At 35.9% G+C, this 21821-nt stretch overlaps 1 protein-coding gene across 2 annotated transcripts in view; it reads right to left on the bottom strand.

Moving 5' to 3' along the window:
* Nucleotides 1-21821, bottom strand: part of LOC131065353 (uncharacterized) — a 127074-nt gene that overhangs the window by 69860 nt on the left and 35393 nt on the right. For both annotated transcript variants that reach the window (XR_009111406.2, XM_057999847.2), the window contains exons 6-7: nt 371-532; nt 137-232 (exon numbers count right to left, since the gene is read on the bottom strand). Coding sequence is in view for 1 of the 2 variants with exons in the window: in XM_057999847.2 (XP_057855830.2) it covers nt 137-232; nt 371-532 (258 nt within the window). In the remaining variant the exon portion in view is untranslated. The remainder of the gene's footprint in view (nt 1-136; nt 233-370; nt 533-21821) is intronic.

The following is a 21821-nucleotide window of genomic DNA, read 5'->3' as shown; positions in this document are numbered from 1 at the left end:
TCCAGTCATATCATTTATTGCCTCAAGGAATCTTACAGATAATTTCTAATACTATCCTTTTATGAATTAAGACTAGCAACATAAAGGTATAATTCTGAATCCAGATAACCCACCTCAATATTATTGTGTGCATTACCTTTTCATTCCGCTTGATAATTTTATCTCGAGTTTTATTCTGTTTCTCAGTAAGCTCGCCTTTATATGTCTCCCAAGTAACTTCCTCATCCTCTTCCTACATACAAATGAAAAGTATTTAAAAACTACATGCTGCATTATTTTCATAAAGAATAAATATAATTTTAGTGTGATTCAGGAACAATGTTTTCAAGGATTGCAAAGAGCAAAAGTCCATAATTTCTCTAAACATTACCTTTGTATCTTCCTCAATTGCATCCTCCATCATTCCCCATGATATTCCATCAGCAAGTTCAGCCTCTCTCTTTGCACGCAATAATGAGGCTTCCATATCATCCATCTCCTCTAAACTATGGGATCCACTGAGACTCTGGCTCCTGCCTTTTGTTAGCCTTTCCTGTGTAAATAAGCTAAAACTGTTAGGAACCAACAATGTCATAATACAGAGATAAGGTAAGCAAAATTTGTTACAAATACATTGAAACGCATATACAATATTGCATTTATGTAACTCAGCCAGATCAATTTCTAGCTTAGACTTGTGGTTGATTATCATTAGACATACAACCCAAAAGTTGTGTAGCAGACCAGCTTGTTTAGAGTGATAGTACGATACAGAAGATTGTTGAATTGATATAAAATAAATATAATAATGCTTTAAAAACAACTATGGTCATGTTTAAATCAATTTATTTTTTCTATTTTGTTAGTGATTGCATCTAACTCATTTTTAATTTGAAAACACCGACATTGAAATACAGGCATGCAAACAACCATTTTATTTAATGCTCACACAAGAAAATAAATTCCCTCAGCTTACAAAGCACACTGCTCAGTCGTGTAACTTGTTGGGCAGTTTCCTTATTCTAAATAAAAAGATTTTTGGTGGACCCCATCACTTTATTTTCAGAAGGGTGGCTTAAATACTATAGGACCTTTGTAATATTTAAAATGAGTTTTTAACACTTATTTGATATGGAATTCAAAAAGAGTTTTTGTAATTTTAAAAGTATTTTTAATACTTGGAAGGAAAAAGTAAAGTCAAATAGAGGGTCCAAAAGCCAACTATAAAAGAAAGGCACTGATCAAAAGCATATTCGTTTTGTCATTTCATTGTTCCTAACATTTTGAAGATTGAAGCATTCAAAACTGAAAACCCTTTGTGTGAGAGATCCAAAGGACAAAAGCACTTTTAGTTTCCATATGGATTTTAGGACAAAAACCCTCTTCTCCATGTGAGGTGATTCCATCCAGGAATCACATATGTGCTAAAAGATTGAAGTCGTTCACTTTGCTACAGTGTCACTACAGTGATTTGTTTGAAAATTTTGATTTGTGGAGTATTGGATTGATCAATATTTGCAACCAAATCAGAGCTATACTTTCAAGGCATTACCATTTCTATTTGTGAAGGGAATCAAGTATTATTTGTTGTCATACAAGGTTAGATCTGTTGTTTTCAGTCACTATAGCTACTGTTTGTGAGGAGTTTTAAAGATAATTATTGCCGAGATTATTGTTATATAGAGATTGAAGAAGTTGTTGGGCTTTGAGCAATGTACACCTCCTATGCCAATCGCACTTTCCTATCAAATATTTATGTGAGACAAGTTTAGATTTTGAGTTTAAGTATCAACATTCTATTTGCTGCAAAATTTCATTGCTGCCATACAAAATTGTGCCCTACCATAATTAATGGCTATTGCAGCGAATATTACAGTAGTACCTAGCTCATACAGTTAGGGTTTTGACTCAAATACAGCATTTGAGTGGTCAATCCTTTTGAATATGCTACAGTTAACATGTGTTGCCAAGAAGGTTAGTTCGCAGCCCTGCTGTAGCCATTCATCGATTGTCATAACAACTACCCAACTCAACTGCTTCAATATTTTCATCAATCCAGTCAATATCAGCTGCTGTATATTATTGGTTGAAGTCGTAGCATTGAAAGATCATTCACCAGAAACCAATTTCAATCTTTTATATATCTATTTCAAGCGTGCTATCAAGGTGTGATTTATATCAAATCTATTATTTTGTTGTTAAATATATGCTCTAGTATGCCTAGTGCAATCATTGTCCTGTCATTGCCATTATTTATTACAGCAATGGTTACTTGGTGTTTAATTTTAATATTCATATCAGTAATTTATATTGCATATTAAGTGGAAATTTGTAATGTCCCCAACTAGGGATTACCTGAATTTTGTCCTAAATTAGTAATTCCACAATATAGTTTATCATTTTTGACTTAATCTAGTCATTCAATAAACTTAAGAATTGACAAATAAATACATGGATTAATAACACATATATTACAAAGAATGATAAACATGTCTTTCTACCTATAACCAATCATAGTTTAGTTTGGTAGGAAAGCCTCGAGAGGGTGCCTGTAAACTACTCAACCCAACTAAGCCCAAGAGCGGACAGCGTCCCACTATGACAACTCACCTCTTGGCCCTCAAGAGGCAGGAACGTCCCACTATGGCAATTTCTTCTTCAAAAGGTCTTCTTAATGCTACGGTATCATTCTTTCTCAAGGTTCCCTTGCTGCAATCATCTTCATAATCTGAAAACACTTCCTGCTGATGGATTTGTCCATTTTGTTTTTGGTAAGTGACATCATACTCGTATCCATCATTGTCAAAGAATTCATACTCATTCATAACAGACAGCATATTAATTGTTTGGCCATCATCATACTCCTCTTATTCATCGTACCCTATCTCATCATCTTGTAAATTTTGTGCCACAATACATTGCAATGGGGAATGTGGCAAATTCTAGGCAACACACCAAGGGGCACCCTCCACTAAGTGGTTATTTTGTTTCTTCAAAGCATCAAGGGTCTCTTTATTGTTATTCTTTTCATCAATAGGCCTGCTATCTTTCCAATTAGTTATGTATGGCATATCATGTAGTCTTGGTCTATCACTTCTCTGAAACTGAAGCCTATCATTCTTTGTTACTTTGTGTGTGTGATCTTTCAGAGCATTTATGACTTTATCCATTTTATCTTCTTCTTTGGGTTGTCTATTTGGTATTTCGGGATTGTAGAGTCTTGCATCATCTCTCCTAGTTGTTTTACCGGAAGCTTTTTTGTTGCTTTCGATAATAATTGCAACTTTATAAGCCTCTGTTAAATTAGGGGGGGTTTTGGCACTCAGCTCATACCCTGTTTTGGGATCAAAGGCATTAATGTAAAATATCAAGCTCATTGAATCATTAGGCTTCAAATTAGGAGCTAACTTATTAAGTAATTTTGTAAACTTCATGTTAAAGCTAGCAATTGTTTCATTGTACCCATTCTGGATATTTGTAATTTCATGTAGGGCGAACTTTGGGTCTACATGACTTCCATACTATTCAATAAAAATCCTTTTGAATTCTTCCCAATTGTGAATTGATGAATCGGGCAAGCCCTTATACCAATCCCTGGCATCCTCAAGTAGGGATTACAGGAATAATTTCATGAAGACATCCTCTTCTTGCACGTCAAATTCATCCAAAATGTTTTGAAAGCTTCTTAGGTGATCTTCCCCTGATACTGCTCCATTCCCCGAGAACTCAGGTACTGCCTTTCTCAATTTGTCATTGATAGGGTTTGGTAAAATCCCTATGAAGTCCATCTGCCTATATCTATCCACATTCATAGGACCTCTTGTGAACATATTTTGTTGGTATTGATATTGATTCCCATACTGGTATTGATGTTGTAATCTAGCTTGAGATTGGTTTGTATTATATTGATAATTTTGGTAATTCCCACCATAGTTATATTGTGGTATGTATTGCCCGGTCCCAAAAGGGTTGTATCCATTACTACGGGAAGTCGCAACTGAATGGATTGGGTTACTAACAGGAGCAAATGTCATTGGCATAGTATGTTGATTGTGACGTGAGGTATTTCCAGCTGAAGTGGTCATTAAGGAATGTGATTGGGCTATTAGTCATGGGCATGCTTTGTTGCAATTGAGTGGACACATGGGGAGTATTTTGTGTAAATTGTGTAGCCAGGCTAGCTACCTCCTGGGCTATCATGTCTCTTCTTTGTATTAGCATCAATCTTATTTTTTCTTTCTCAAGCATAAGAATTTCTGCTTGCCAGTCTTGCTCCAAAGATCCTTGTGTTTGGCTGCTTGATGAGGAAGATTTATTACTAGTACTTCCAGGCAATGAAAATCCTGGGGGAGTGTTAAAAAATCTGTGCATTATTATCTCTCCCTTGATGTTGGTGTGCCATTATTGATTTTATATTCTTCTTTCAGCTTTTGTAGGGAATTCTATATCTGCCAATCGATTTACATATTGACTATAAGATCTCCCATTTTTATCCTTTTGGTGTTCCATTCCGACTTGATTTACTTCTTTTTGAATTTGATTTTGGTTTCTTCTTCTGCTATTTTTTCTTGGTCCTAATTCTACGTGATCAGCTGGATGATATTTATGCAATGATCTTCCGTACATACAAGGCTTAATTGAATCCCCAATATATCTGAAATAAAAAGAGTCAGAGTCGCCACCCTTTTAATTTAGGGAAATAATGATCTTCTCCCCAACAGAGTCACCAATTTGTTGGATCTCTGTAATGTCCCCTCATGGGTTTAGGCATGTTTTAGCCATAATTAATCAACTTCAATATACTTATGACTCAAACTAAATATATTAGGAGATAATTCCACCTTAACATGCATCAAATCAGTGATATTCTGCAGCTCAATCAATTAAATATTAATAAATAATTTGTTCATCTATCAAACATCCATAGTTCTTAACTAAGTCACTACGTTCGAATTCGAAATTGAGTTCGGCAACCATAAAATTTGGATGAAATTCGACAAAGGCGAAAAATTCGAAAAAAAAATTCGCCATTAAATTCGCCTTATATAAAAAAAATTTAAATATAATATATCTAATATATATCGAAATAGTTTAAGATTGTAAAATAGATTTGAAAGCATTATAAACAAATTCAAATTGGGAAAAAGATTTGAGATTAAATTTGTCTTATGTGAATTTGATTTAAAAATATATATATATATATATAATATATTCACAAAATGATTAAAATAATTTAATTTTGATAAAAACATTTAGAGATTAGATTCATTGATATAATGTAAAATTAGAAATTAATTTACAATACCACATACATAACATGCATAATGTATATAATAAACAAAATAACTATCAAAATTATAATATAATTAATAAATTAAATAATATTAAATTTTAAACCATGTACTATTATATTAAAAATTAAAATATTAAATTTTAAATTTAATATTTTAAAGATATATAATGTTATATTAATAAATTTAAAATATTTAACTTTAACTATAAATGTATTAATCTCTAAGGTAAAACTACGATTCCATTTCAGCATCGAACGGAATTCCATATTTTATCCGTGCAACCACCGCCAAACTAGAATAGAACCAATCCATTAAATCAGCCAGCGAATAACCCAATCGAGCAGGTCTTGTGCACTATCTGAGCGGTATGGATAGATCATAAATAGGGTTGAGAGAATAGCCAGCAATCGGGCGTATTCAAATATTATGGTTTGAACGTGTCAAATGCATCTTGAACCCTAGAAAACAGCGGAAAAAAAGCCCTCCTAGAACGTAGAAATGGCGGAAACCCTTAAAAAAACCCTTTTGTGCAAAAAAAATGGCAAGGAAAAAACAACGGTTTTTATCCATACGAATATGAGGGGAATTTCATCGAATTTTCAATGAGTCTTTGAAGTCCACCGAATTTCGAACTTCATGTCTGAAATTTGACAAATGCAGTGACTTAGGTTCTTAATGTAACTATCAAACCAGTTGTAATGTCCCCTATTAGGAACATCTCTTTTCCCAACTTCTTAAACACATACAGTCGAAACAGAAAAACATATTCTTCTTCCTGATATTAACTCAAGAATTCTTCTTATTTATACTCTAATATTTATTTGTCTGATCAAAACATTATTTTATATATATATATATATATATATATATATTCATTTATAGATATTATTATTATTATATACAACTGCAGAGCAGTCGTCAGAAAATATTATAATAATTATAATTACTATATTATTATTAATATTTATAATATTATTAGATTCTGCATAAGAAATGACAGCAACTTCATATATTAAGCATACCAATTAAGTGCATCCCACACATTACTGAAGTGCGTCCCACACATATTACCGCGAGCAGAGATGTTGCTACCTGTAACATTCTGACAGTTTTTTATTCTATCAGCACTTTATACTTGTTGTCCTCCCTTGTCTTATTCCCTGATTTCCTTCCTTTTTCTTCTTCCTGCAATATTCTCCTTAATATTTTTCCTCCGCATCCCTTCTTCCTTGCAGACCCCGTGCTTTATACTGGGGCAAAGATTGTGTCCGTTGGGAGAGACGTGGCTTATGTGGGGTCACGTCTCCCCTCAAATGGAGTTTTGACTTTGCTTGACTGCCACCGTTTTGTTATTGGTAATCGGTGGCAATAACTAATTAAATATTATTGTTAGATAATACTAAGAATTAAGTATTATTGTTAAATGAACATTAAGTATTAAATATTACTGTTGGATACACATTAAATATTTAGATAAATTCATTAGTAATACATATAAAGGATGGAAATGAGTTATTAAGAAATGTGTAACAATATTTATATGGGGATATGACAGTCCGCCCTTCCCCAAAATTGCTTGTCCTCAAGCAATTGACAACTTTTCTCAGGCTGAGTCATTTCCTAATAAACACAAGGTAGTGATATATATATAGACACGAAGCATACACAATACATGTATGGTAATGAGGCATGAAGCCTGAATACATTTAGTACACATGAAGCATGAGGCATCAAGAATATGTAAGACATGTATGGCATGAAGTAGTACACATGAAGTCATTTAAACACATGCAAGGCTTGAAGTATACATGGAAGTCTTCAAGCATAAACATAAGTAATGCATGTAGTGATATTCACAAATACATGTAAGATCCTAAGCGTAAACCATGTATATGCAACATCTACAGAGTAAACACTCTATGCACACTCAATACATCATACACATGAACACTTAGGACATGAGTCATACATATGAATATAGGAGGTGTAAATCCAAAAGATATAAAGCAAGAAGGATCCGCATGAGACATTAAGTGGCAAATATGTAAAGCATGTAGTATACATATGAAGCGTGAGGTAATGCACATAAATGCCATAAGACATGATGGCCACGTATAAGGCTCAAAACAATGTAAGGCAAGGAACAGCATGCGCGAATACACGTAAAGAATGAAGTAATGCACATAAGTAAAGCATGAATCATTCATAATGCATGTAGACATATGCATGTCAGGGGTAAAGCAATAAATACACAAAAGGTACACAAAGCATGAAGCAATACAGACATGTGCAAAACATGAAGTACATACGTGAAGTATGAAGTAGTGCACATGTAAACATTAAGTAATATACACTAAAGCATGAAGTATGCACATAAGAAATGTAAGGCCTGAAGCAATACAAATACACATATGGTACAAAGCATTTATAAGAGAGGCACTCTTGGAGTGGACATGCTGAAGACACATCAGTCATGAAGCAACACATAAAGACACAAGTCGTACATGCTGAAAAATATATCAGACATGAGACAATCACACGAATTCATGTAGTATATAAGCAAAGAGTACACAAAGCACACATTAGGAAGATTTAATCATGCCAAAATCATGACAGCATTAAACAATCTCATAATTATGTATATAATGGAGCAATCAGGTTGAAGATACATCAGGTATATAGCAAACACATAGATATATGCAAGCCATGAGTATACACTTGAGAGAAATATACATAAGGAACTTGAATACACTTAAAGCATGAAGTATACACTTAAGGCATGAAGTACACACGTAAATCATAAAGTATAGGACATAGATGATACGCATGAAAACACTTACAACATAATCATATATATGAATACACATAAACCATATAGGACATGAAGCATACATACAAATATCACACTTCCTTAACTATCAAGAAGGTTAAGAGAGAGAGAATATCAAGAAGGTTAAGAGAGAGAGAATCTTCTTATCTTTCTGAAATAAATAACCTGCAATACAAGTTAGAAAATATATTTCTAATTACAACATATAAATGATTACCAGTAATGAATGATAAATGAAAGAGAAAAGAAAAGAAGCTAACTATGATTGATGAATCAAAGAATTGCAACTAAAGAACTACTGTAATAGAATTTAATTAATTATGGAAACATCACTGTAGTGAAGGAAGCAGAAAGTTCTGAATTATAGTTAAAAGAAATGTAATTGCCTTGATAGGGTGTCTTATCATATGGTTCTCCCAGATCAAGACATTCAGTGAGGGTGTCTTAATGATGGTTCTCCCTCAAGAAATACAGTGAGGGTGTCTTAGCAACAGTTCTCCCTCAAGAAATACAGTGAGGGTGTCTTAGTGACGGTTCTCCCTCTGACTGTATTCAACATGTATTCAGGGTATATTTATAGACAGATCAATTTAATGACAGAAAATATAGGATCATATATATACGACATATTCATACTGCAAACATGCAGAAATTATAATGCTTATAATACCATAATGCATCTATAATATACTGATGTGAATAACTTACAGAGTTCTTACAGTTTGAATCTCTGGTTGATAGCATGGGTGACAGGATGTAGGCTTTCATGTTATTTCTTCTTCTTTAATCCAAGCTGGCAGCCTTTTTCCCCCAGGTGAGCAGGAAATGCTCCGATACCACTTGTAATGTCCCCTCATGGGTTTAGGCATGCTTTAGCCATAATTAATCAACTTCAATATACTTATGACTCAAACTAAATATATTAGGAGACAATTCCACCTTAACATGCATCAAATCAGTGATATTCCGCAGCTCAATCAATTAAATATTAATAAATAATTTGTTAATCTATCAAACATCCATAGTTCTTAATGTAAGTATCAAACCAATTGTACTGTCCCCTATTAGGAACATCTCTTTTCCCAGCTTCTTAAACACATACAATCGAAACAGAAAAACGTATTCTTCTTCCCAATATATACATATTCATTTATAGATATTATAATTATTATTATATACAACTGCAGAGCAGTCCTCAGAAAATATTATAATATATATATATATATATATATTATTATTATTATTATTATATACAACTGCAGAGGAGTTCTCAAAAAATATTATGATTATTATATTATTATTAATATTTATAATATTATTAAATTCTGCATAAGAAAGGACAGCAGCTTCATATATTAAGCATACCAATTAAGTGCATCCCACACATTACCAAAGTGCGTCCCACACATTAGTAATGTGTGGGATGCACTTTGGTAATGTTGCTGCCTGTAACTTTCTGACGGTTTCTGATTCTGTCAGCACTTTATCCTTGCTGTCCTCCCTTGTCTTATTCCCTGATTTCATTCCTTTTTCTTCTTTCTGCAATATTCTCCTTAATATTTCTCCTCCACGTCCCTTCTTCCTTGCAAACCCCGTGCTTTTTACTGGGGCAGAGGCTGTGTCCGTTGGGAAAGACGTGGCTTATGTGGGGTCGCGTCTCCCCTAAAATGGATTTTTGACTTTGCTTGACTGCCACCGTTTTGTTACTGGTAATCGGTGGCAATAACTAATTAAATATTATTGTTAGATAATACTAAACATTAGGTATTATTGTTGAATGAACATTAAGTATTAAATATTACTGTTGGATAAACATTAAATATTTAGATAAATTCATTAGTAATACATATGAAGGATGGAAATGAGTTATTAAGAAATGTGTAACAATATTTATATGGGGATAATGACAAGCTCAAAAATGCAGGTTTTGTTAAACTCTAAGAATAGGCCAGATTCTATAGTTGAGTTCAAAAATCAGTATTGGCCAACTAACGGATTGAACCAACTATGGTTACTAATCCCTACACTTCAGGCTCTACTAATACCTAGGCAGGTTTACCTAAAATGAATTATAGCAGATTTATCAGTTTAAACTATGTACAACTTTGGCCTCTAAAGTAAACTAAATAATATATACAAAATGGAAATAATGGAGGAGATCAGTGCCTTATTATTATTGGGTGCAGAGTCAACTTGGTTCCTAATAATATTCCTTATGTTTTCCTTATTAGACAATTTTTAATCTCACACCTGATATGAGTTTGTCAACTGTTCATTTTCTTATACTTAGTGATTTATCTTTACTACAAGGACTATTCTGCATGTATTTAATCTTTCTTTGAGAGAACCAAACACAACAATCATCCAAAGATAAAGAATTCCTTGATCAATCCAAAATATCCTTGATATAATAGACTGAAATAATAAGGTAACCACAACCTACAGAAAATGTTTGAACAGCCTTTGATTACTGTAATCAAAATTATAAGCCAAACTGAATATTAAAAGGAACTTGATAACATTTATCGCACAGTATAATGAAAAGATAAAATTTTATAGATTGTTGGCATTCAAAAGTCTTTTTTCCATCATGATAATTAAAAACAAACGATCTCCCTCTTATAAGGAATGACCACCTAGTTTGAAACAACATGTCTTTTGATGAAAGAACACAACTTAATGAGTGAACCATTGTTCACGTGGAATGAGTGAACCATCATCACCATGGAGGATAGCAGGGAGGCTTTCTATGTCTTCTTTGACCAAACGGTCCATATCTTCCACAAGTTCCTCTTGGTTTTCCTGATGTTTGGCAAGCAACCCCTTAATTCCTTTTGAATCTTCAGAAGATGCAAGATCCTTGAGCTTAAGTTCCTCCACCTTTTCTTTTATTTTGCCTGCAAGTCTGATGTGTTCTTTGTGAGCTCTGAAAGTACCAGCATATGCACTCCAATAATCATTAGAATAAAACATCATTTCATTGAGCTTGTGGGTTGTTGACTTGGTGGTCAGCACCTCCTTCAGGGTTCGTGACATGGCTTAACCGCCTCCCGTGGATCTAGGTAAGTCTGGTGTTTGTGATGTTCGTTGACAGCTCGAGCTTTTGGCGCAACGACAAACATACCAACAATTGGTATCAAAGCCTTGGGTCACGAGTTCGAATCCCAAGAGGTCTCCTTCATTTCGTCGATGCGGAACCCTCAGTCAGTGCTGAGGGGGAGATTGTTGACTTGGTGGTCAGCACCTCCTTTGGGATTCATGACATGGCTTTACCGCCTCCCGTGGATTTGGGTAAATCTGGTGTTTGTGACATTCGTTGACAGCTTGAGCTTTTGGCGCAACGGCAAACATACCAACATGGGTGACCAACTCTGCCATCATATTGTATACAGCTTTATTTTCTTGTTGACTCTTTCTCCTTAGTCTTCTTTTCAAGCTTCTCTGCCTTGTATCTCCAATAGTTTGTATCTTGCAATGCCTGGACAATTTGTTGTTCATGTTCAAATGAGAACTCCCCCTTTTCAGTAATTGATATCATTTTTTCTTCATTTTGCAATCTTATTTCTTCTGATTGTTCATATTTCAATTTACAGACATCTCTTTCCCTAACCAACTATTCCATCTATGCCTTATTGAACTTCGCAACATTAATATTTAAATCTGCAGAAACTAAAGAGTTTGTCTCTCCAATCCTTTGCACCAATATGTGGTCGAAGACTTTATCAGTGTTTACAAGAGTGGGCTTTTTATCCTTCGGATAGAGTGCCCATTGTAACAAGGCCTTTCGATCAGGATCATATCCTATGCCACAGTATATCCTGTCCACATCTTTAAGTAGCATTTTCTTCTTTGTGTTCTGACTCTTTACAAAACTATCAAATACTATGGAGGAACTCCTATCCCATCCAGGAACGATAATAATCCATGCCTCCTGACAAAATACCAACGGTATTCTATCCTCTCTTGATCAAAATACTCTTCGATAATAAGTAAAATGATCAACCAAGATGACTCCAAGGTTTCCTTAGTCAGGTCTTGACGTGTGGATAACTCAATTGGTTGATGTGATTGTTGGTAATCCAAGGGGCCTTACGTATATGCTTCTTAAGAGATGGATGTCTTGATTTCAAGGAATGCTTTTCGAATGATATGCAATGTAGCTCTCTTGCTACTATTTCTAGATGTTTGATAAAGAAAATGCAAAAGTTGAAAGGTTGAGAAATACTAATCTATGCCTAAGAATGTATGGATGAAGGATGATGTTTGATGAAACTCTACTAGTCTTTGCTTTGACATGCAAGAACAAATCCACAAAGACTAGTGCAATCTTCTAAGGAAGTTAAATGAATTTTCAATTACTACCAAATAGAGACACCATCATTTGAATGCTTATCAATGATTGAATAATAATTGAACTTAAGCTCATTCAAGAATTCCAATTGACCACACAAGGCAAACTTACAATCAGCAAATTGCTAGTGGTATGGACATATGAGTTTCACCATGAATTATACACAACATTCCATTATTCAACTTAGATACTTAAACAAAATTTGAAGCTTAAATTGAGAAGATGAATAACCATGCATATGCTCCAAAGATGGAATATAAAATCACCGCACTTCAATGTCTTTCTATTAACCTAGTAGCAAAATAGCAACAATTGTTGAAGTCTCTCTCTTCTTATTTAAAAATGAAAAATGGCAGCTTATATAGAGCTCCAAAAATAAAATGGAGGGCCAAGATTGCCGTGAAATGAACGGCTAAGATTTAAACCCTAATTAGGGTTAGCTGTAGCCAACCAAATAATTTCAAAATCAGCCAATAGAAAATGAACATCTTTCGACACAACTTTGAGAAAAATTCCTCCAATAAGAAAATAGACATCAAATGGAATCACAACAAACTTTCTTCTAGAAGCTTGTTTCCTTTATATCTTTCCTTAGAAGCAAATTCAATGAATCTGGTCATGATATGACTAAGCTCTTCTTTTGGAATATTGGGGATGATCTTCATCTGATCTTCCATGTAGTCCAACTCCTCAGTAGCTGAAGCAAAGATCTTTTCCCATTCAGGTCCCAAGTCACTAATATTGCCCACAAGTGTCATGAGTGATTGAATATCTTCCAACTGTCCTTCTGAAAGTGATCCAGAAGCTTCACAAAAGACACTTTGAACCTTTTCTGCTATCTTGTCAACAGCTATGTCAGCTTCAACTTTCATTTCTACTCCAAGAATTGTTTCAGCTGCTGCTACAGTCTTATCATTTATTGCTTTTATCATGTTTGCTACTAAATCACATCCACTATTGATGCCTTCAAACATACTTCTTCTCATCTTGAGTGTAGAATACCATCCACGGAAGTCATATTTCTGCCCATTCTTTACTATTCCAGCATCCAGCAACGTTTGTCTTGGAATATCCATTAAAGCTTGTAATCTTGGGATGGTGAAATCCCTTGTATAAACAAATACATCATAAGAAGCCATAAGAACAGTAGTCCTGTCAAGTAAAGCTGAAAGTGTATCAAATACATGAGCCAACTCCCCTACAAATTCATTGGCTTTAGTGGATGAACTGTCAATCCATTTTTCCAACATTTGGGAATTGTTTCTCATCTCCTCTAAATCATCTATTGAATCTGACGAAGCAATGCTAGAGGCATGCTTGAAGGATCAACTTGCTTTATGGGATTGTTAAGTTGTTGCACATAATTCTTCAAAGCATTCAAATTTTTTTCCAGCTTCCTGCTATGCTACAGCTCCATTTGTAATAGCTCACGAACTGTCTTCACTGTGTCATCCAAGTTTTCCATTGCCTGTACTCTAGTAATAGGTCCCAACTCAATTGTCTCCACATCGTACTCATCAGCAGTGATTTGATCTTGTGGCTTGTCCACTATTGGGGTAGCAATCTTTATGACTCGGGATCCAGCACTGTCTCTTGTGATCTTTGAAAGCTTGGCAACCTTCTTCTTCTCTTCTGTCCTAATGTCCTTGTTTAATCTTTCTTGTAGCCATGCTGGAATAGTGGACCTTTCCTTCTCTACTTGTAACTCCCTGACTTGTTCTTCTCGGGGTGGAGAAGATGCATCATCCTCATGATTTCCTATATCCACATATTCGTCTTCGGCTGTCTTATCATTTGCAATTGCTTCTTGTGTTCTTGGAGGATCTTGTACTTGGGGCTGCTTCCCTTTAGCTATCCTATCTCCTTGATTGTTGTGTATAGTAGACTCTAGTGATTCATTTGCAGCTTGATCACTACCTTCCTTCCTAGATGATTGCCCTTCATTGTTGGTTGCTTTATTCATATTGACCTCATGGATAGAAGAAGTGATGGTGGAAGGATGGTTTGTACTTGTCCTTTGTTTCTTCTGTTTTGATCCTTCCTTATGATTTCCTTTTCTTTTAGAGCTCATTGGTTGAATTGACTAGGTAGTATTCTCGCTTATACTTACACTTTCTATTTCCTCATCTGAAGAATCCGAATCTCCCATCATATCAAAGGTGAGTTGTGCATTTTGACCTTTCAATTTGTTATTTTGATATTCTACCCATGTTTGGTGTAGGGCTAAGACAGGTCTCATCAATTCGTTCATATCAGTGACTTCCATCTCAACCCAATTGACCTCTATTTCTTTATCCTTCACTTGCTCATAAGCATGCTAGAGGCGTCTTCCATCCTCTTGCACTTGATCTGGGATTGTGAACACTCTAAATGCTCTGATGATATCTATAGGCAATCTGGAGAACATCATTTTCCGAATCTCAAAATCATCTTTGACATTCATCCAATAGTCTTCTATATGTGGTTTGTGCTTGTGTTTGTTACCATTCTTCCTCCTTATGTTGCCATATGGATCAAAATTATCCCTTGAAGGATATTCAGTGAGGGGATAAAATTTCTTCTCTTCTTCTACTCTCTCAGCTACCTGCAAAGATGGGCATACCTCCAATGATTGTCCTACCATAATGGGAAAGGAAATCCTCGTCTTATGTTTGTCCCTTTGAATCCTATCATAAGCAACTAATTGTCTCAACACCTCCAACAACACTATCTTGTCAGTAGGATAACGTGGAAGCTTGTATGGTGGAGATGGAGATCCTTGAACACATATATAAGTGAAATTGGGAAAATGAATGAACCAAGCACCGTATTGCTTCACCAATTCTTGTGCCTGCGGGGATAACCTTGGATGAATACCGCCTTGCAACTTTCTTGTTATATGCATGGAGAAGGCATCATTTACTCTTCGATAATGAGCCTTGTTTACGAAAATTCAGTTGTGTATAGTTCTCACATACCCTTATTTCTCCTTTACCATTCCCTATCGGGCCTCTATACATCAATCATGTGTACTCTGTTTTTGGCTAATGATTAGATGATGTAGGAGCTCATATGAGTCTTCTCAATTGAAGATTAGGTTTGTTGCTTATGATCTTAGCCCAATTGATCTTCTCACTTTCAGTTGTCACTGCTTCTATGAAGAAGAACACATTTCTCAAACGGGGGGGCTTGTGGACTTCCCATGATCCTATTGAGTAGGGTAATCAAATCACTGAATTCCTCTTGATGTTTGTTCTATGGAGATTACCTAGCACTTTGTTGAGAACGGGCCTAGCTTTCGACAACCAATACTTATTGATGATGTCAAGGCATTTGTCAAGTTCATCCTCATACATCGCCAATGCTGCTTCTTTACTATTGTATATCATATCCTTAGGCTCGGGTATGTTGAAAACCCCACAAATAGCAGCTTCTGACAAGAATGCTAACACTTTGCCATTGGATGTCTTTATTTGCCTTGTGTTGGTATCATAGTGGCTTGCACGTTCAACTATTAGTTCGTTGCATTGGATGGCAAGAGAAAAACCAGCCACTTGGACAATTCCACTATTGATCATCTTCTCTGAAATCTCGGTTGGCTTGCTTGTGTAGAGCGGGCCTTGAAATTTCTTCATGTCAATCTTGCCCAAGTTAGTGTCTCCCACATTCGCCCATTGCGAAGTAATCTTTGATTCACGTATTATTCCCTTTGCATCTTCTTTGATGAGAGCCTGCCTTGAGAGACCTCCAGCTTTCAAGGCTGCCATCTATTTCCTAGAAGATTTGTCTAAGTTAGGATTTTAATATGATATTTGATATTTTATCTACTAAAAATCTTCTATTAAGTTAGCAATCCAGTTGTAAAGTGAATATTATTAAAACCTTAATGAATTGCTAAACTTTAAACTCTTATCCTATAACCTTGATAGTGAAAAAATCAGACTTTGCTTTGCAGATGTCTATCAAATTTGTAGATAAATTTCAATTAAAACCATGAATCAGCCAATTTAGAATTTTCAAAAACAAATGATGACAAAAATTCCCAATTAAAATCCTTTCAAAATTCTAATTTATGACTGAAAATTGATAAAGTTGACCCTAGATCTGATAAAATATAAAAATGATCAAAAAATATATTGAAATCAGACCTGGTAATAAATTACTGATGATAATCTACAAAAGATGTTTAAAATCTGCTCTTTATTGATCCAAAATCTGCTCCAAAATTTCCCTATTTAATTTCCTTGCAGAGCTGATTTTATTAATTCAATTGCCTTGAGTGGTAAATGCATTTAAAATATCCTCCTTTATATAGGTGCCAACTGCTAAGAGTCGCCTCTTTTCACATTAGGCCGACTTGCTTTTGATAGGAATTCATTTCATTTAAAAAAAATTGAATTTTCAACAGTTTATGAAATGCCTATGTCCTTGGGTCCACGTCGGCTCTCTTTCACCTTTAGCTGGCGCTACTTACTTTCTTCCATCCTTATCAGGTCTTTGGAAGTCAAAGTGGGGGGTCGATTTTTTATTATTTTAGATGCTTGACATTTCCTTTTATTTTCCTTGCCTCTTATCGTGGTCAAGTGGTGGCATCTCATTTTTAAATAAAACCTTTCTTTAAATGTATGAGTCCCCTTTCATGATCCTAGGTGGCGCTGGGATTTTTCTTCATACATTATTTTGAGTAGGCCCTCTTTTTACCTTGCTGATGCTACATCTTCCTATACCCATGCCTTGGTCTTAGTAATCACATGCCACGGTGAAGCTTGGAGAGGAAGGTGGGGTGTTAAGTATGTGCCACGAGAGAGAGGGAGGGAGGAAGGTCGGTAGAGAGTATATGCCACAAGGGAAAGGAAGGGAGGGATGTAGGGGGGGAAGATGTCGTGATGGAGAGGAAGGGAAGGATGTCGGTGGAAAGGAGATGCCGCGGTGGAGGAAGGGATGTTAAGGAAGGAAGGAAGATACCAAGGGTAGAGGGTGGGTGGTAAGGGATGGGATATGTTAGTGAAGGGATGTTAGGAATTGGCGGTGCGTAAAGGGAGTTGGGAAATGTAGAGGGTAAAAGTTGGCTTAGGATGTAGGTTAGGAAAAAGATAATTAGGAAATGAAGGTAGGTAGGTAATGTGGATAGGTGGAGGGTAGGGAAGTAGTGGTAGTGGTCGTAAATTAATTTTAGGATATGTTAAGGGAGATAGAAGGATAGGTGGGTAGGTAGGTAGGGGGTAGAATAAGATAAGAAGGTTAATGATAAAAGATGTAGGGTGTGTAAGGGATAGTTAGGATGGGATGTGGGTAGGTATAAGAAAGTTAAGAATGGAACGGAGGTTATGTAGGTGAAGTGGGTTAGGACACGGGGATAGGTGGAAGGAAGGGTAGTGGTATAAGATAGGATAGGAAAATAAGTGGGTTAGGAGGTAGAATGGTAAGGAAGTATGGGATATAGGTTAACAAAATGTAGGGAAGAGAAGGTAGGTAGGTGGGAAGTGGAAGGGTAGGCTAGGATGGGATGGAGAGTTAGGTAGGTGAGGTGGAAAGGGATATTTAGGGGTGAGGTGATGAAGGATAGGTTAAGGTGAAGGTAGGGGAAGGTGCAGGATATATGGAGGTGAATGGATTAGTTAAGGGGTGGTAAAGGAAGAAAGATGGAGGAGGATGGAGGGATAAAGGACGAGATGGAAGAGGATGAAAGGAGGAGGATGAGTAGAAGGTAAAGGATGTGTGGTAGAATGGAAGGAAAGTGAAGTGGAAGGGAGGTATAAGGGATATGAAGGATGGAAGTGAAGGATGTAAGGATGGAAGGAGGAAGGATAGGAATGGAGTGGAAGATGAAGGATGGAGAAGGATGGAAGGAAGAGGGAGGGGAGTATGGATGATGGAAACGAACATGGGAGGAAGAATGGGGGATGAGAAGGATGAATAAAAAAAGGATAGGAAGTCACGGTTAGGGAGGGATGGATGGAAGGAGGATGTCAAATGGAGGATATGGGATGGAGGGATGGAACTCATATAGAAAGATTGGGATTGCATTAAGTTCCTCATCTGCTCATGCAAGTGTGACTGATTATCTTTGCCCAATTCATCATTCCTTCGCCTTCCATTACTTCACCAACGAGTAAAACATCCATGGTTCAAACGTGAAGGCCTACGGACATCGCATGATTCTAATCAACACCAACACAAGGTCAGCATACTCTTGCTTTAAGTCCATGTTGGTGATATGCTTGGGCATCTTGGAAATATGTGGCTTTGGCCTCTACATGCAAACTTTGTTAACTATTCCGGCACATCTCTCGAGGCCAGCATCATATATCATTGTTGCTCTTTCTTTGGTCTTGTACGTCATGGAATGGTATGTTGGAATTCGAAATGTTTCTCCAATTGCTTCAATTGAAGGGTTGGCCAGGAGTACGCCATCCGATGCCAAAATTGCCCTTCTTTCAGCATTGTAATGTTTTGTGCACTCCATAATCAGCTCCGAGCACTAGATGGCTAGAGGGAAGCCGGCAGCTGCAACAATACCACTCTTGACAAACTTTTGTGGCAATGGATGACAAAGCACGTCCAACTGTTCCAAATACTCTTTCCCTGAACTCTCCTAGCCTGAACGTTCCCAAGTTAGTGTCACTAACTTCTCTCCACTTCGAAATAATCTTTGATTCCAAAAGAAATCCTCTTTTCTCATTTTTTATCTGCGCCTGCCAAGAGCTGTTTGCAGCCTTGCTGGATTTCGCCATTCCTGCACAATAAAATAATAAGCATTAGATTCGTCATAAAAAAATTCAATAAATCTTATGAGGAAGGATATCCAAGCTGTAAATTCCATACTTGGAATAAAATAAAACCTCCAAGAACGAGAACTTCCGGAAAATGATAAAACTTTGCTTCTAACTTTTCTCCAATTCTCTCTAGCTTCGAATTTCTCCAAAAATCGTTGTGATAAATGAATTCCAATTCACCATTTAAATATAAGTCTCCCACCAAGCTGCTAAGTTGGCGAGGTGTTAAAATTGGCAATTGCATTAAAATGTGTCATATTTCCTTCGATAACTCGCCATGCAAGCAAACCTCGTCATCATCTTGAGTTCAAAAAATGGAAACTTCTATAAGTTTTCGAGTTGTGTCATAAATACGGAATATTCCCCTTGCATGTTGCCAACTCATTTATTACGAAAATTTTTCCATTCTAGACGCATAAAGATACTTTGAAAGATTTTCCTTCCTTGGAAGAATTTTAACACTTCTGAAGGAAAGAATTTTAACACTTCTAAAGGAATCCTGTACATCTGGAATTCTAGGAGAAAGAAAAAATTGTGTAGAGAGATTTTTGTCCTAAACGAATATTTTTGCGTTCTTGTTCACATCTTGTCCTAAAGGGAGATTTTTCCATCAACTGACCATTTTTCCATGTCTGAGGAATTTTATTTTGTCCGAAGTTTTGGAGAGAGAAAATTTTCACATAGCCAATTTTTCCTGTGCCTTGAAATTCTTCTCTTTGAGCACATTTCCATCTTGAGGAAGGAATTTTTCTTGGATTTTGAACTTTCTCCTTATTGTCCTTGACTAGGAGCACATTTCACTTGGGAGGGAGGAATTTTGGAGAATAGTGAATTTTCCTCCCTAACATCATTTTGGCGCTCTATTTCTTCCTAGAGTGCATTTTCAAGGAGGTGAAGGAAATTCTTCAATTTTGCATTTTCCTCCACATTGGATTTGAGCCCAACACTTGACTTGAAGTGCTCCTTGAGGGGTGTGAAGGAATTTGGCCAGAGAAAGAAAATTCTCCACTTCATGCTTTTAGCGCTCTAACTTGACCTTGGACACATTTTCTCTATGGAGGAGGATTTTTTGATGTGGAGGAAAATTCCTCCTCAACCCCATTTTGGCACCCAACACTTGACTAGGGCACACATTTTGACTAGGATGAAGGAATTCTTTGAAACTTGGAAATTCTTTCTTGCTTTGTGAAATGTGCCTTCTTTCCAATTTTGACTGACATCTTTGGATTGAGGAAGATTTCTCAGGTGAAGGAAGAATTTTTCCATGTCTCTAAATAGACTTTCTAGCCTTTGCCAATTTTGGAAGGACTTCCAAACTTAGCCATTTTTCTGATCAACAACCTGCTTTTTCAACTTTCCAGATTTGGAACTTGGATTTTCAAGAATACTCCACCATTAGTGTCTTGCCAACTGCCTAAGATAGACCTGCCAAAAATAGACTTACTAAAAATAAAGTACTTCCAAACACCAAATTAGGGAAAACCAAGACAAGGTGACACTAAAAATAGACTTACTAAAAATAGTAAGTTTGTTTAAAGGCAAAATTAGGCCAATCCAAGACATAGTGAGACTTACTAAAAATAGTAAGTGCTCAAAATTTGTTCAAATTTCATTGATAGCTTCCTTGAAGGGTTCTGACTTCATAGCTACATTTAGATTTTCCAAAACCCTAAGAAAATGATTTCAAATCTAAAAGGGCAAAAACCCTAAAATAGACAAAACAAGCTCCAGACTTAGTCAAATTCGCTCAAAACACTTGCAGACTTGATTAGAATTTGTCAAAACATTTGCAAACCTAGGGAGATAGAAGAGACTACTGCTAAGAGACCCAAAAGACCACAACCAAAATACCAAGTGGACCAAAAATGTAAAGGGTCCCCATTTGGAATGGGGTGATGTGTGATTAGGTCATGTAATGCCCCCTATTTAATTTCTTAAGGAGTGGAGGCAATTAACTAGCACTTTATTCACACCTGATTACTTTTTTTTAGTAATTGATACCAACCTTGAAATAGATAATAGTAAATACCACTTATAATGAGAATTATAAGTCACAATCCGCTATATGAATATATCTATTTCTTAACTTGATGTAATTGACATTTGGAACAATATATATATACTCTGCAACTTTATTCTTGGTACAGTGGATATGATGTTCAGAATTTGTAATATCTATAATCCTTACGAAATTGATATGGTGTAATATCTTTTCTATGTATTGATCTTAGGGTAGGAGTTATGCAATGACCGTATACTGTGTAATACCTTCCTGCTGTTTCTGATATGTCTGTAACCTATGAAATATCTTTCTGCTGTGTCTGATATAACTGTATACTTATGCTGTCGGTCTTATTCTTGTCACCTATAGTGATGGTAATAACTACTGTGTCTGTTCATTCCTTGGTGGTATGTAAATAATGGTGCTGTGCCTGAAAACAATTCCCCCCCTTTCTCCTTTATCACAGATGATATCTTATACTTATTCGAACAGCAACAATCCTTTGAAGGAATGTATCTCTTCATACAAATGCAACTCTCCGTTTATTCTTAATCGCACTTATTTAGAAAGTCATTACTAACTATAACCACAACCTTTAATATCAGATTTG

The sequence above is a fragment of the Cryptomeria japonica genome, chromosome 1, assembly GCF_030272615.1.
Source record: "Cryptomeria japonica chromosome 1, Sugi_1.0, whole genome shotgun sequence".
Lineage (NCBI taxonomy): Eukaryota > Viridiplantae > Streptophyta > Pinopsida > Cupressales > Cupressaceae > Cryptomeria > Cryptomeria japonica.
The sequence above is the reverse complement of the archived record's forward strand: the minus strand, read 5'-3'. Positions and strand labels throughout refer to the sequence as shown.